The 17,590-nt window shown below is 33.6% G+C and overlaps 2 protein-coding genes and 1 non-coding gene across 5 annotated transcripts in view; 1 reads left to right on the top strand and 2 right to left on the bottom strand.

Moving 5' to 3' along the window:
• Positions 1-17,590, top strand: part of LOC144581955 (uncharacterized) — a 134,016-nt gene that overhangs the window by 39,634 nt on the left and 76,792 nt on the right. The gene's annotated exons all lie outside the window — the stretch shown is intronic.
• The window catches only part of LOC100388298 (transmembrane serine protease 11B), a 35,179-nt gene that overhangs the window by 2,960 nt on the left and 14,629 nt on the right, over positions 1-17,590 (bottom strand). The window contains exons 6-11 of the mRNA XM_035292408.3: positions 9,237-9,352; positions 5,073-5,188; positions 4,924-4,991; positions 2,967-3,127; positions 1,535-1,573; positions 92-269 (exon numbers count right to left, since the gene is read on the bottom strand). Of these exons, the coding sequence (XP_035148299.2) occupies positions 92-269; positions 1,535-1,573; positions 2,967-3,127; positions 4,924-4,991; positions 5,073-5,188; positions 9,237-9,352 (678 nt within the window). The remainder of the gene's footprint in view (positions 1-91; positions 270-1,534; positions 1,574-2,966; positions 3,128-4,923; positions 4,992-5,072; positions 5,189-9,236; positions 9,353-17,590) is intronic.
• Positions 4,205-4,311, bottom strand: LOC118152477 (U6 spliceosomal RNA). The gene has a single exon (XR_004741238.2). It is a non-coding gene; the product is annotated as a U6 spliceosomal RNA (small nuclear RNA).

Here is a 17,590-nt window from a genome sequence, read left to right as displayed (position 1 = left end):
GTGAAGCTTCACACATTAAGTTAACCCCTACAAACTATCCAGAATAGTTTTGCACCCAGCATCCTTCATTTAGTCAAATTTTCAGACTTACTTAGCAAAGCAGTGAGCTGCAGATAACAGCCACCTGCTGCTGATCAGAGAGGCTCCACAGTAGTGACGGCCTTTCCATTGCATGCTGGCCTGCCATGGCCACGCCCCCACCTGGGCATTTTTTCCATTCACAATTTTGTTGCCAGTTATGATACTGTTGGCTAGTTGCCTCCCACAACCTAGAGAAAGGATTTATTTACACAAGAGCAGGTATAGTTGATTATGCATTATAAAAAAATATATCACTACAAATTACTTGAAACTCTTCAGTGATTATTCAACATCTCCTAATTGATGATGTTTCTTTTCTACAAGATAATTGTGTAATGGTTCTCTATTCTATCTTGGTTTGAGTGGTTCTTACTTATCCTCTTTTCCAGTCTCAGGCATCTTTCAACCACTGTCTTTTGTTGTGTCTATGTGTTATAACTCTTGTCTCTCTAAGCAGATTCTTGAAGGTAGAAACTTTGAGGTCGACATTTTGCATACTATATGCACTGTTCATGATCGATACTCCATAAATAGCCATGGAGTGAATGAATGCGTGGATCTATTTTGTGGACAACATGATACTCTAAAGAGAATTTATTTAAAAGATGTAACTGGACAGTGATGTGCTCCTATAGGCCCACAACTACTTAGGAGGCTGAGTCAGGAGGATTGCTTGAGCCCTAGAGTTCCAGGCTGTAGTCCATTACAGTTGCACCTATGAATTCACTTTAGCCTATACAACATAGCAACATCCCATCTCTAAAGCAAAAAATAATAATAATTTTTAAGATGTTTTTATCTTAAATATATTTGATAGAGCCTGGTTTTATGTTTTCTTATTATCCTAAGTTGTCATTTCCTTCAATCTTCCTCATTTTTTTTTTTTGAGGTGGAGTTTTGCTCTTGTTATCCAGGCTGGAGTGCAATGACGCAATCTCGGCTCACTGAAATCTCCGCCTCCTGGGTTCAGGCAATTCTCCTGCCTCAGCCTCCTGAGTAGCTGGGATTACAGGCACGCACCACCATGCCCAGCTAAGTTTTTGTATTTTTAGTAGAGACGGGGTTTCACCATGTTGACCAGGATGGTATCAATGTCTTGACCTCGTGATCCACCCGCCTCAGCCTCCCAAAATGCTGGGATTACAGGCATGAGCCACCGCGCCCGGCCCAATCTTCCTCATTTTAACATACATAAATATGATATTTTTCACCCACAATTTTATTATTTGGAATCGATTTTCATTTAACTTTTTGTATAATTTTTAATAAATGTCAAAATTAATAGACAAGTGTTTTTCAAAAAGAAATTCCAAGTCAATATCTGGTATATCTAGTAATTTTGAAAGTGTACTATGGATTTTCACATGATATATTTCAAATATGTTTTATAGAAAAATGATAGGAAAATATCTGTAAATCCATCAAATTTATAATAAAAGGATCCTTAACTTACAGCTGTTGGTGAGCATTTCAGAAGCAGCTTTGCTGATTTCTGAAAGTGAAAAACAAAACAAAACATAAAGTTGATCAAGTATCACCAAGCAGTTGACTTCAACCTAAAAACATAAATGCTAGCTTTCCTAACCCAATATTGTCCAACATTTAACTATTCAGAGTAGCTCAGGTATTTTCAGCCTCTCTGACTCTTATTTGGTATATTATAACCATCTCTCCATATCTCTACTAGGTAGTTTAGAAAAAGAGAAATTGAATAAGAAACAATGCTTCCAGTTTTACAATTATTGATGTAAAATATTCAGTGCTGTTAAGAAGCTGTCACTCTTACAAATATTTTTTAAGAGATCATGGTAGGGATTTCTTTCCCGTGAAAATTCTCTTTACTCTGAAATGCTGACAATTACATATATTTTAAGGAAAATGTCCCGATTAAAATTACACTTCATTGGGCCCATCCTGCCCTTTAGGGTAATCTCCTTAACTAAGAATGAATCATGAAATTTTGAGAACTTAAATTTAAATGTTTTTCCTACTGGTAAAAGTCTTTAGAGAGAAGAGAAGACGAGGGAACTAAAGAAACACTAAAAAATGTTGACTATACACTATGGGACACAGAGAGACAGTAATCAATGTATCCCTCTTTCCCAAAAGCTACCCACAGAAAAACGTTATTGCTATCTTGAAAAGTTCTACCTCAGGTTCACTTCTTATTAGTTGTCCACTGGTGATGGGGTCTTTATTGTGTGGTAAAGGAGCAGTAACTGGCAGATGACCTTTCAAGCCCTCAAGTACACTAGGATTAATTGTCTGGCTAGAAGAACCATGAAACAGGACTCTGAAACTACATGCTTATCACCTAGCTGGCCTTTTCAAGGCCTTTGCAGAACCTTCACAATCTTTACAAACTTCACCTTCTGTAAGGAAGCAAAATCTTATCATTTTTTGCCTTGTTTTCTAGGGATTTACTCCAGACAATTTCTTTCTTTTAAAGTGTATTACTTCAGTTTTCTCACAAGAATTGGTAAGAACTCCCATCCCCAACATTGTTCCTACTCCTGCAGTCTCCTTACTGAAAGACCAAGAAAGTCCTAAATCTACTTCTTATCATGAGATTCTGACAAAAGTACGGAGTAGAAAGGAAAGATATTTGAATTAGAACCTTTCACCCTCTTTCCCATGCATAATAGGCAAACGCTTCCAAATTTACATCCATGCTTGCAATGTAACCCTCATTCCTATCATTCTTCAGACAATGATTCCATAGCACTGCCCCTTCCACTACTAAGTCATTTGTAGGAGTGACGGAGTAAGGTACAGATATTTTTCCCCCAAATTACTAATACTCTTAGTTCACTTTTTAGTACATTTTCTTAAAAAAATCCAGAAAAAAACTATGTAACAGAAAATAATGGAAATAAGTCAAATACCCATGAGTTCAATGGAAGCAGGAACTGCATTCCAGGATGCCATGTTGTCTTTCAACATCTGGTGTAATATAGCCTTGATTTTAGTTCTCATGCTAACTCTCTTTGCTGGAAGAAACTTGAATTTCAGCTGTAACTGTACATTTGAGCCATTAGCATTAGGCCTAGAAACAACAGAAATTTTCCAATGTACTATTTCTTATCTTTTAGATGTTTTGTGGACACATTTCACACATTTTAGTTATTATATTTTCTTTAGATATATCAAAGAAAAATATACAGATACTATTCAAGGAAGAAAATAAGGACCACAAACTAAAATCAGAATATTTCAAACACATATGGGAAACGGAATACTGCCCAAGAAATGATTAGCATGAAGTCTTACTATAATACAATAAAAACCAGTGCTCTCATTCAGAATTTTTTTTTTCTTTTTTTTTGAGATAGAGTCTCACTGTCACCAGGATGAAGTGCAATGCCATGATCTCTGCTCACTGCAACCTCCGCCTCGAGTTTGATTCTCCTGCCTCAGCCTCCCAAGTAGCTGGGATTACAGGCACCTGCCACCACTCCCAGCTAATTTTATTTTTATTTTTAATAGAGACAGGGTTTCACCATGTTGATCAGGCTGATCTCGATCTCCTGACCTCGGGATCCGCTTGCCTCAGCCTTCCAAAGTGCTGGGATTACAGGCATGAGCCACAGTGCTCAGTCCAGAATTTTTCTAATAACTTCATTTTAGAGAAAGGGAAATTAGAAAGTAAAGGTAGGGCAGGAAGCATTCAAAAGACAATTTCCAGACAATTTCCAGTATTTAGCAGCCAGTGCTAACCTTTTTCCTATGGTTTTCCATACTTAACTAGTCTGCCCCAACAGATCTATACAATGAGGAAGCTCAGAAAGATAATTCTAAATGAAGAACAACTTGATTATATATTCAGTACATTCTCTTTATTAATCAGGAAAAGAAGTTAATTCATTTTAGGAGACTTTCAAACCAAAGCCATATCAATCAGAATTTTTTAAGTTATCCATAATTTCACTTTCAAATAATTATGATAAATTCCAGGGTCTCTGAAGGTTTTTGTTTGTCTGTAGGTAAGTAGGTTGGTTAGGTCAGCTGGATTTTTTTTGTTTGTTTTGTTTTGAGAGTTCAGAATTCCCCAGAATAGATATTAACAATTAGCAAATTACAAGTGGGCTCTACCCTCATTACTCTTTTTTTTTTTCTTTTTTTTATAAACATGGAATGCTTCACGAATTTGCATGTCATCCTTGCGCAGGGGCCATGCTAATCTTCTCTGTATCGTTCCAACTTTAGTATATGTGCCGCCTATGCGAGCACTACCCTCATTACTCTTTCCCCATACACCATACCCTCCTCCCTGCATCCTGCCCTACCACCACTATCTTCAGGCACCCTTCAAAGGTATATCTAGACAAATGTTATCTTAAAATATTGTCTTTCTTCCAGAGCCATTGCAAGAATGATAATTATTAAGAAAACTAAAAGAGGATGTTTTTAGGGAAGGTATGGCCTAAAAACAAACCAGTTGAATTATTTGTTTTCTATGGAGTTATAATTATCTTTCATCATAGCAGTCAGTTAGGACTAACCACCATCAATAACCTTATAATTCTCTGCAAGTATAAGGATTAAAGATTTGTATGTAACAACTCTTGCCCGGAACAGAAATTTGCTAAATACAGTGATATTTTCATTTATAGAAAACTTACTTTCTTCTTTCTTTCTTTCTTTCTCTTTCTTTCTTTCTTTCTTTCTTTCTTTCTTTCTTTCTTTCTTTCTCTCTTTCTTTTTTCCTTTATTCCTTCCTTTCTTTCCTTTCCTTTCTTTCTCTTTTTCTTTATTTTTTTTTGTTATTGTTATCTAAAGTCAAGGTTGTATGATCTATCACCTACTTTGCTTTCATAAAATCTTGAATAAACTTGTACTTACAGAAGTTTAATGACCTCAGATTTGACATATTCCTCATATATGCTGGAATTTTGAAATGCATTTAACATCTGACAAAAAGAAAAAAAGAGTCACCATGTATGTTTCAATCAAATTTACTATAAAATTAATAAAAGAAATCTCTGATTTACCTTAGTCTCAATATCTTTGCTTAGATTTGTGCTGGCTTGTGAACCTGCATTTTCACAATTATCATTGTATGTTACTCCAGAAATATGAAAATCACCTTGATAATAGTAAATCTTGTCTGTGAAATTAAACAAAGTCAAAGAATTTTAAAGTGGGAAGTGGCTTTTTTTTCAAGCATATATATATATATTTTTTATTTTACTTTAAGTTCTGGGATATATGTGCAGATCTTGAGGGATTGTTACATAGGTATATACATGCCATGGTGGTTTGTTGGGGTATGGGGGGCTAGGGAAGGGAAGGTAGGGGTTGTGGAGGTTGGGAAGGGATAACCTTAGGAGAAATACCTAGTGTAGGTGATGAAGGAATGGAGGGATGTGGCTTTAAAACCATTTATACCTCTCTTTCAACATTCAACCTAGCTTTAGAAATAATCTAAGGGAGAGAGAAAAAAAAAGGGAGGGGAATGAATAATCATTTATTCTAGAAATGGCAACTTGGCATCATTCACTCAATGATCCCCCCTTTACCTTTTATGTGACAGTAGAGATTACTTTCCTGCTAAGTCCAGATATATTCTCAGTACCCTCCTCAAAACAGCAATGCCTGTAACCACTAACAATCCACCCGAGTATGCACTAAAGATGAAACACTTTTATATGTATAGTCTAAAATCAGGCTAGTAATTATTCAATTGATCTTTCTAAGCATGTCTGATACAGGAAACATATAAGCATCAGTCACCCTTCACTTTCTGGATGATATACACTGTCTTGTACCCTTTTGCATGCCCTTTGCCTGTTGGCATGGTTTCTATTCCTTGAGGTTATTTCTGGAGGACTCCATGGTGACCTTTTATTTCCCTACAGTATATGATGGGTAGTGCTTGGTGTGAGTCACAGGGTCTCACATTCCTATCTTTCCCTTTCTTTAAATATAAACTGCTTCACCTGATACATTAGGTCACCATAATTTAAAACACGTCAAGCCTTTTAAAAATAGGAACTACCCAAATGTGATGGATCATGCCTATAGTCCCAGCACTTTTTGAAGTTGAGGTAGGAAGATTGCTTGAGTCTGGAAGTTCAAGATCAGCCTGGGAAATAGTGAGACCCTGTCTCTACTAAAAATATTAAAAATTTGCTAGGCATGATGGCATGTGCTGATAGTCCCAGCCACGGAGGAAGCTGAAGTGGGAGAATTGCTTGAGCCCAGGAGTTCAAGGCTACATTGAGCTGTGATTGCACCACTGCACTGCAGCCTAGGTGACAGAGTGAAGCACCCATCTTAAAAACAAAAAAGGAACTAATATGAAAGCATATCCTGTTTTGGTTAAGTACTCCAAGACCCTCTTCTTTCTACTATTTTATCATTTTCATCTGTGAAGTGTGTCACCAAATGAACTAAAGTATGTAATTAGAATCAGAATCTGCTAACTTTGTGTTACATCCACAATACTGAACCAGGATATTTACAAGTAGGTAGATTAACTTATCAGAAGTCTCAAAAGTCATGCACAAATTCAGAGAAACCATGATGTTTAGATTTCTGATTCCAGTTATACTTTTACTGAAGAATTTTATCAGTTCAAGGTGCCATTTTAAAATTAATTTATACTTGATTATTGTTATGGATGGAATGTGTCTCCTCCAAAATTCACATGTTGAATCCCTAAACACCAATGTGACTGTGTTTGGAGACATGATCTTAAATGGGGGAATTATGGTTAAATGAGGTCATAAGGGGAGACACGAATCCAGTAGGACTAGTGTCTTTGCAAGAAGAGAAAGAGACATCAGATCTCCCTCTCACACACAATCACTTCATTCTGTCTCCCAAAATACAAACAGAGGAAAGGCCACGGGAAGGCACAGTGAGAATTCAGCTATTTGCAAGCCAGGAAAAGAGGTCTCTTCAGAAACCAGCCAGCACATTGGTCTTAAACATCCAGTCTTCAAGATTGTGAAAAAAGAATGTCTATTGTTTAACCTAGCCAGTCTGTGGATTTTGTTAGGGTAGCTTGAGCTAATATAATTATTTAGATAAACTGAATAGGAATCTATTGTATATTCTATACTGTGGTCAGTGATTTTCAGTTTTGCAGACATAGCAACAGTAATCTTTATATAGTAAACTGCCCTGCATTTCAAAGTTTATTACATATTTTTTCTTAAGATAGACATATTTTATTACCTCTCTAAAACACTGCTTTATACCAGTAGATTTTAACACTACCTATACATCATAATCTTCCAAAAGACATGCATGGGAAGGTCCTGCCCCAGTCCAACTGAATCAGCTAACCTAAGGGTAAGGCCTAGGGAATGAATACTACTTCAAAAGAGCTCGACAGGTGATTCTGAGAAGAAGCTAGGGTTTAGAACTATTAGATAATGTATATGCAGGATTATGAAATTGTTTATACATGTGCATGTAAGCTTTTGGAACTAGCACTGTTAAGTAAAACAGTTGAGAAAGAGATGAACCAAAGTCATTTCTAGAATAATGATCTTCATGAAATACTTATCTCTGAATTAACCTAAAAAGTGGAAACTCAAAAGTTTTAAAAAGTTGATTGAGAAATAATAGATGTATTTAGACAGAGAAACTAATTTCATACCACTGAAATGAGGGATTATAATACCTGTCATCCGGCTAATTTCGTACCACTCAAATGAGAGATTACAATAGCTGTTATACAGCTTAAGTTGTTCTCAATATTAACAAATATCATATTTGTTCCTAAGTCAGAGTCCTAAAGCAAACCCATCTTTCAAACTGACTTCAAACAACCTTTACCATAGAGTTTGTATCCATTTTTATTCCACAAGTAGTACAGTTCAAGTAATTTAAGTAATTTAAGCTGCTCTAGCCTTATATCTGAAATAGTGGGTGGTTGACCATGTAGAGACATTCAAGGGTGAATTTTTGTCTCATGCACCTCCTGCTCCAGCCAGGGTGCTGTAGTTCCCCTTGGTACCACTCCTTTCCATTAAGGCATTGCTTTCCCAGAAAGGGGACCTATTAAGATGCAAACTGTATTTTGAAAAAAAAAAAATTGATTGATTCACAAGGGCTTGATTTTGAAAACTCAGAGCACTGTCCTTAAGGAAATTATGTGAAGAATGTTATTTTTTAATGAGTAGAGGAAAAGAAAGACACAGATTGTGAAAATTTCATGGATAGATATGGCAGACAGGAGAAGGAGCACCTACTACTCTTCTGAAAGACCAGCCTTAAGAGGACTGAGGAGAAACAAAGGAAAAGAAGCCAGGTTGAAAGAACCAGTGGAATTTTTGCTAAGTCATCCAAAATTTGTCTACATTGCATTATTGTATAGGGTTATATATTTCAGAGATATAAAACTCAGAAAAATCATGATAAAGTAGTATAATTACTGAAACTATTAAGTGTATTAATATTAAGCTTTTAAGTGAGCTATGCTACTTAAAAGCTGTGCTATCAAGCAAGTCACTTGACTTTTCTGAGCCTCAGTGTACTGTATGTGAAAATAAGGATAGTAAAACCTTTCATCTCTAGCTCACAGGACTGTTGTGAAGATAAAGTGAAATAATGGATGTCAAATTTATTTTAAAACATTAATTACACAAGTTTAAGGACTTACTTTTCAGAAAGGTAAAAATAAATGGGAAACTAAGTTTTGTGAGTATACTGTTAATAAAAGTTTTAAAAATAAAGCCATGTTTGTACAAACATTTAGCCATTCAACCATGCTTGACTATCTACTATCAAGAGTTATTTGTAGATTTTTCATTGCTACTTATTCATCATATCTTAATAACCAATAGCAGAATTGAGTCAAGAAGAGAAGGAATCTCTAAAGTTTGAGATATATTTACTACAGGATATAACAATTCAACTACAAGACTACTATAAGCTCCTTTAATGACAATGAATACTGATATCAATGTATTGAATATTTCAGTCTTGCTCATACCATCATAGCTGGTGATATAATTTATAAGGAGGCCTCTGTTTCAAAACACCTTATAAACTTCTGAGTCAAAATAAGCTATATTGAAATAAAATAGTAAGTAAATATGAAAACTCCCAAGAAGAAATTTAATATTCATGTTGTTTCTTGTCGATTTTTAAAACTAAAAGATTTATAGCAAGGATGAAAATTGAAAATAATCAATACTGACCAACTGCCAGAAAATGAACAAGAAGACCAATAGTTACTCCCAAGATTGCCACCACTCCAAGAAAAATAACGATTGTAGTCCATAGTGGCCAAGATCTTTGGGAAGATATGCTGTGCCTATGAAAGAGGAAAAAAATGGTTCAAATCGTATAACAATCTAAATCTACCTGCCTGTCTTTCAATTCACACTGCATGAATTACAATCTATACATTAGTCCTTCATGCTAGTTGAAAACACAGAAATCTCAAATGCCTCAAAGAGGACAGACTCTGAGACTCATTCACTTAACAAATTATTATTGAGCCCAGGTTAGCTGCTGGAAATATATCAGTGAGGAATATAGACCTGATTTCTGTCCTCACGTTGCTGAAAAGAAATTTACTTGTTGTTTTTATTGTTTAAATTAAAGCAGATTACAAAACATTAGTTGTAGTCTGATTGCATTTTTGTAAACTATAGCCATATCATGCACATGGACACACAAAGACTTAATAGACACAATTAAATACCTAATATAACAAGTTTCAATTAAAAGTTTGATAAATGTGGAAAGAAGTACCATGACGTCAACTGTAGTAATTGCTATGTAACAAAATTATAGGTTTTTTATTTACTTTTAACTGTATTTTCTAATTTTTCTTTTTCTTCTTTTTGAGACAGGGTCTCACTCTCACCCAGGCTGGAGTACAGTAGTACACTCTCAGCTCACTGCAGCCTCTGCCCCCTGGGCTCAAGTGAGCCTCCCACCTCAGCCTCCTGAGTATCTGGGACCACAGGCATGTACTGCCACACCCAGCTATTTTTTTGTATTTTTTAAATAGAGTCAGGGGTCTCACCATGTTGCCCATGCTGGTCTCTAACTCCTGAGCTCAGGCAGTCTGCTCACCTCGGCCTCCCAAAGTGCTGGGATTACAAGCCTGAGCCACTGCCCTGAGCCTATTTTCGAGAATGTTTCTACAACAAATGTAAATTATTTGCATAATAGAAATTAACAGATAAGTTAGTTTTATTATCAAAGTCAATCAATTAGATGAAAGAGAATTAGAAAATATGGTGGTTCAGCATCTACAGATAAGCAGTTTATAGTTACAGTTACATTGTATGGCCACACTAAGCTTAATCTACATAAAGTTTGGACCCTAGTTATTTTTCACATCTTGAGAGGTGATGTTATATAATTGTCCATTGGAGGAAAGGCTGTAACATAAACATTCATGTTTTCAAATTCAAAACATCCTCAGCTGTTTCCTCAATATCTCTAGTCTGTAACTTTCTAAATAAACCTTCCAAAACAGAAGCGTTTGTAATAAGGGAACATATTTGGTGAATTACATATTCCCTATTAATATGTGAACATTTTTGTTCTCATCCCATCCAGAACCAATTGACTTTTAGGCAGATAAGTTTTTGTTTTTGTTTTTAGCATTACCTTATACAACTGTGCAACTCCACCCAATCTTATTTCCTCTTCAGTTTTTCTGCATTCTTAATCCTATCGCTCCCTTATACCTCTTTGTCTCTCTTGATGACTTGTTAATTAGTGTTTCCCAGAACCAACATTATTTGTGAAAGCTCTTCAAAGAAACTCCTTATTTCAGACATATTCCATGTATGTTTTCATACAGAATTCTGTTGTTTAATATCAGCCTCAGAGAAAAAAGCCTATTCAGGCATAGTGTTTTTAATACAGTATTTGTAACTTTATTAATATTTGATAACATTTTTTTAATGACTATAAAAGTGCACTGTGACAGTAAGTTCTCAAATTTGTTTTGGATTAGTTAGTTATAACACTCTGGTAGCTTACTCTTTTCGATACATGCATATTAGTCTAAGAGACTAAACATTATGTAGACTACATAATTATTCTAAGTTCTGAGATGGTTTCAAAATAAACACTGCTTTATAGCTTAAAAGACGTTTTTCTCTATAAGCCCCTTTTGGATGCTCTGAAGAATTCTGAAAAATACATAGTATTAACTACAGCTCTGATATGACATTTTCCCCCTCCCATGGCTTTCTCTTGTCAAAAATAATTTAAAATATTATTTTATATTTAAAAGATTACAGTAACTTTGTGAGTAATGCAACGCTTCCTCTAAATGTGATTCATAGCCTCTAGGAATTTATTACTATTTTTGAATAATAGCTGCACTTGTTAAAATGATGTTCTAAATATCAAAAAAGTCCATTCATGAAACAATTTACTCTCATTTACCAAATTAATTTTTGGCCACAGTTTTTTCCAAAGGTAGGCATTTGCATTACAAAATGAATCCTTCATTTAGCAAAGAAAATAGGTTAAAAATTAATCTTCAAGGAATTTAACCAACTTCATGTGCTTAACTAAACTATAATTGCCTCACTTTTAGAATGAATCTACTTCAAATAAGAGCTCATTGCTGGCTGCCTGGAGCCTGTAATCCCAGCACTTTGGGAAGCTGAGGTAGGCAGATCACTTGAAGTCAGGAGTTTGAGATCAGCCTGACCAATATGGTGAAACCCCATCTCTACCATAAACCACAAAAATTAGCTGGGTGTGGTGGCAAGCACCTGTAGTCCCAGCTACTTGGGAGGCTGAGGCACAAGAGTCACTTGAACCTGATTCCTTCTCAGGGCAAAAAAATAAATAAAGCTCATTGCCATTTTTAGCATAACCATTTGCCTTAATCAACTTGCAATAATGATGTTAATCAAAATGATGGTAAGTACATTACTTACGATTTTAAAAGTCTCATTATAAATCTTTCCTTACAGTCCATGCCAAGTATCACTTTCTAGGTTAGATTTCCTTTTAGCCACTTTTGGGCATTACTTTAGGAGTTAAACAGCAAAGCATTAAAAAATATATAGTTTTCATTTATTAGAACTGTATTTATAAACTATTTGAATTAGATGCACCTGAATTGTCTCATATAGTGAAAAGTGTTAAAGCATGATTCTGGTGCAAAATTCTCCAAATTTTAGAAAAATGAAACTTTAGAAAACTTTAAATCATTAGGATGAAAATTGTGCATAAGAAGCAAAGAAGTATAATGATCAAATGGGTAATGGCCTCTATCTTCAGTTTCTCCTGGAACTTTGGAAAAAAGAGAGTCTACAGATAGGAACTCATTTGAAAATATATGAAGTTTTGAGGAGAACCTGCAGTTTGCCAGTTGCTAATTCAGAATCTATAATGTAAAGTACATTATTCCAAAATCTATAATGGCATTCATAGTTTTATTATTCCCAAGAAAACCTTTTAATATTATAAAATTTGATTTCAGTTACATTACTAGAGAATGAAAATGGTAGCATTCTTATGAGTGATTATAAAAGAAATCTTATGCCTCATTTCCTCAAGATTTCAGGTCAATTATATATTTATATTTTTTCTCAGTAAGCAAAATTTTGCTGAATTATTTTGGAAACTTTCCCAGAGACTTCAAAGGGCCTTTAGACCACAGACAACAGAGTGTTTCTTGACAGTGTCCTGAAATAAAAACTAAATTATAAAAAGCAATCAATTAACAAAAAACTAGAACATACTTAATGGTAAGTTGCTGAATTTTTCAGACTTACTTTCCCCAGTGAAATCCCCTTTACCTGTACATGATGTTCTAATTGTTGTAGCAGTATCAGGTATAATGGTGGCAGTGATGATGATGAAGGTAATGATAATGATGATGATGCTGGTAATAGTGATGATAAAAGTTAGCACCTTCTGATGTAGCTTTTGACTTCTGGGCTATATCCAGTGTTGGTTGCTTGGTTTTTATGGGCTGGGTAAGATGTAGAGAACAACTAAGATGAAACTTGTCTGACAAGTGTTAATGACAGTCACATTTCTATAGTTTCAAGATAGGAGTCATCCCAAGAATGACAAATTTCCTTGACTTGATGATTTAGAAGAAACTACAGCCCAGTTTGGTCACCTAAAAGATACACCCAAGAAACAGCTTTGTGGCATATAGGGATAATCCTAACTCTGTATTTTACCAATTCGATTTTACTGGCTTGTCCTTTCTTAATTGAAACAAACTATAACTATTTACAAGTTTCTGACAAATGTCTTTTTACAATATGTCAGTTTTAATATGAAAAATATTGCCATCATTCTCATGCAAATGAAATTCTATTTCATTGTGGTTTGCATTTGCTTTTCCTTAATTACCTGTGAGAATAATCATTTCACATATTTTGAGGGAGTTTGGATTTTCTCTTTTGAGAATTCTGTTTATAAGTTTAGCTTTTCTTCAACAGGCAGCAGATAGTAAGAAAAAAAAATGTAGTGGTTTTTTTTTTTTTTCTAATGAGTTGCTAATCTTTTCTTCTAATAGATATATGTGAGTTCCTTATCTGTTCTGGATGTTAATGTATTATTATACTGGATATTAACCAGTTATGTTCACCTATTTATTAATCACCTCTTCTTAGGGTACAGCTTGACATTGCATTGTGTAAGATTTTTTTTATCCAGAGGGGATTTTTCTTATTCTTAGCAGTTTAGTTGATCATACTTTTCCTTTATGTTTTGTGCTATGAACCATAAGATGTTATAAAATCTTATCTTACATGTTCTGCACATTTACCCCAAAACCTAAAATGCAATTAAAAATAAATAAATAAATACTGAAGTAAAACAAACTGAAAAAAAGTCTTTATCACCTTGATTTCTTTGATATTTTACTTTCTTTTCATCTAAAGTTTTACTTTTTTATGTTCAGATCTTACAAAAATTCAAGAATTTACTTTTGTAATGACATGAAATGATAATTTAATTTTATATTGTCTTAATTTTAAATTGTTTTTTACTAATAGCCTGTTTTTCAAGGCCTTTTTATTGCAGAGTTCATCTTTTCTGTACTGATGTGTAATACCTCCTATGTCATATACAAAACAATCTGCATATTTCTTAGCTCTCTATTCTGTTCCATTGGTCTATTAATCTTTCCTTCTGACAATATTAAATAGTCTTAATTCTCATAGATCAGGAGTTCCCATGCATTTTCTGTAAAGCACCAGATAGTAAACATTTGAGGCTTTGTAGACCATATGGTCTCCATTGCAACTATTAAATTTTGCCATTGCAGCACAAAAATAGCCAAAAATACTAAGCAAAACAATACATGTGGGCATGGATGTTTTCTACTATTTACTTATAAAAGCAGGTAATGAGCCAGATTTGGTCCATGGGCTGTGGTTTTCCAACCCCTGCTACAGATTACAATAGGTCATGATTTTTGAGAGCATATGTTTTCTCAATCTTTTCTCCAGATTTATATTGGTAATTCTTAACCTTCTATTCTGTCATGTGCCTAGAGGATCATCTAGCTTATTAAGTCCCATTTTTAAGTTCCAAGAAGATATTTTGAGATTTCGATAGAAATTCTATTTATCTCACAGAATAGTTTGGAAAGATTCAACATCTTATATTGTTAATTGTTCATCAGCATGATATATATTTCTATTTATTCATTAATTTTGTTTTGTCATTTTACTCATAAAGTGATATAAGGCACATCTTTTTAACATTTATTCCTCTGAAGTTTTTCTTTCAGTCATGGATAATATTTTCCTGTTAAATTTTCTAATTATTTATTGCTGGTGTGTAGAAATGTTACTGATTGGTATTTGTAGGTAGCATGCCCATCAAGTGTGTTTAGTTTGTATTAAAATTAACAGTTGGCTTTAGATACTTTGAATTTTCTATATAGGTGATTATGTTGTATGTAAATATTAAGATTTCCAAATTTCAGTCAGCAGAGTTTCTTCCTTTCTTGGATTGACTTTCCTTCAGTTTCTGATTTTTATTTTTGTCATTCTCCACTGCCTTCATATGGTTAATTTTTATATTTTTTGGAAGTTTATAACTATCAACTCTAAAAGGTTTCAATGTCAGGTAGTTTGCTATTACTGGAATGCTTTAACAGTAACTTTTAAAGAATATAATTTCTTAATTTTAATTTTAAATTTATCAATCTTTGCTTTTAAGTTTCGGGTTTTATGTATACCTGTGTGTGGTCTAAGAATTCTTTCTTTTCACAAAGATATTCTCCCATGTTTTGTTCTAGAAACTTTAATGAGTTACCATTTGTACTTAGATTAATAATTCACATAGAATTTATTTTTGTGTACATGATGAAGTAGAAATAAAGATGTATTTATTTTTTATTGGATTTTAATTTTGCCATTATTGTCCCATATCACACTGCTTTAATTACTGAAGTTATAAAAGATCTTGATAACTGGTAATGTAAGTCCACATTTATTTTTCTTGTTCATTGTTGTTCTGGCTATTTTCAGTCCATTGCATTTACTTCTAAATATTAACACTATTTGATCAATTCTAAAGAGAAATCTCTAGAATTTTGTTGATGTTACATTGAATGTACAGATAAATTGGAGGATAATTGACTTCTTAAAATAGTAAAGCTTCCAATCCATGAACTTGATGTATATTCCTTCATTTTAATTTTCTTTAATTTTTCTCAATAACCTGATAGAAGTCATACATGTTTCCCTAGATTTAATCTATGTGTTTAATTTTTTTCTGTATTATAATGCATGGCATCATTCTTTAAATTTTATGTTACATTTGTTGCCAGCATATTGATATACAATTGATTTCTGTATAAAAAGAAAACGGATTTAGTGATACTAATTTTTTGTTTGAACATTCTTTCAAATTTTTAGTATATACATACATCATCTTGTCATCAGCATAAAAACAGTGTTACTTCTTTTCCATTGCTTGCATTTTTTTTGTATTGAACTTGATTAAATGATTTATTTTATTTTTTTTTTTTTTGCTATGGCATAGAATTCCAGTACATTAATGGAATGGTGTTAGCTTGCATTCTTTGCTTTTTTCCCAATTTCAGAGAAAGGCTTTTAGTATTTCAGCACTGAGTAGGATGTTTGCTATCACTTTATCAACTTACAGAAATTCTCTTGTTTTTTGTTTGCTAAATTTTTATAATAGAGTTTGAATTTGACCAAATTTTTTTGTCTTCGTTTATTGAGATAATCATGTCTACTTTTATCTTACGACTGTTGTGATCTACATTGATTCATATTCAAACGTTAAACCAACCTTGCATTTCTGGAATAACCTCAACTTAAATGCAATTTATGACACATTTTATCTATCACTGGGTTTCATATGCTAATATTTTAAGATTTTTTTGATACATACTTCTGAGAGAGAATGACATAAATTTTTTCTGCTTTTATTGTCACTATTAAGTTTCACAACTGAGATTATGTTAGCCTTATAAAACAAGCTGGAAAGTAACTATTTTATTGTAAATTCTTTTAAAATTTACATATATATGGAAGGCAAGTTGCCAAAACTAATATGGTACCACAATGGGGAGCGCTACTTGCCCTTCAGGGATACCAGGTTTTGGACTTTGCATAAACCTGAAATAAACTTTTCTTTTACCAGCTCATTAAGATTTGAGAATTTATCTATTGAAGCAGATAATGCAAAGATCTATAACTAATTAAGATGCTATTTGATGTTTATAGTCAATTAACTTTTTAAACTTAATTTAAAAAACTTAAATATTTAAATATGTAAAGTGTTTGCATTAAAGCTCAATCATTTCACATGCATCCATTCTTCTTTTTCATTTGCTCTAATATCAGAAATAGCCACTGTGGACTAAGAAGGTTCTCTAACTTTCCATGGGCGAGCAGTGTTGCTGCTCAAACAGGGTAATTCTTTCTTCCATCTTGAACAAAGCCTAAAATGTCAGAGTTTATGCCACTTTCTCCCCTTAGCTTCATAGCCACAAAAGGTTTGTCAGTTATAAAGGAAAAGCACATCCATTATGTTGTGCTTATGGTCTCATTGAATCATCATTCTTCAAATGAGTGAGTTAGAGAATATATATTTATTCCAAGAACACTCCCAAAGATTGCATGTCTCTGTTTCAATTCAACCTGAAGTCTCAGTGTCAGCTTGGGTAAGAATTAATCAAATGCTCTGTAACAACTGGGATTATCCACCTCATCATAGTACTTCCTCTTCCTGGGTTTCTATATCTTTGAAAGCTTTACTGTGTCATTCACATCTAGGTATACTTCAAAATTATTCAAACCAACCCTAAGACTAACAACTGAATCTAGTATAGTTACCCTGGCCCACATATATTTTATTATTTTCTCAGATCAAATGGCATGTATCTCATAATTACTAATTATTGCATTTTCTTCTAATTGTACATACTTGTTTACCCAAATAGATTATAAGTTTCTGGAGTGTAGGGTTTATGTTTTATACTAGTTTCCATACCTTACATGTTCTTAATAAGCACTGACAGGTTAATTATTCAATCCTCACTACCTGTAAGGGAAAGAAAGAC

This window comes from Callithrix jacchus, chromosome 3 (genome assembly GCF_049354715.1).
Source record: "Callithrix jacchus isolate 240 chromosome 3, calJac240_pri, whole genome shotgun sequence".
NCBI classification, from domain to species: Eukaryota; Metazoa; Chordata; class Mammalia; order Primates; family Cebidae; genus Callithrix; species Callithrix jacchus.
This window is presented reverse-complemented; position numbering and strand designations above follow the sequence as displayed.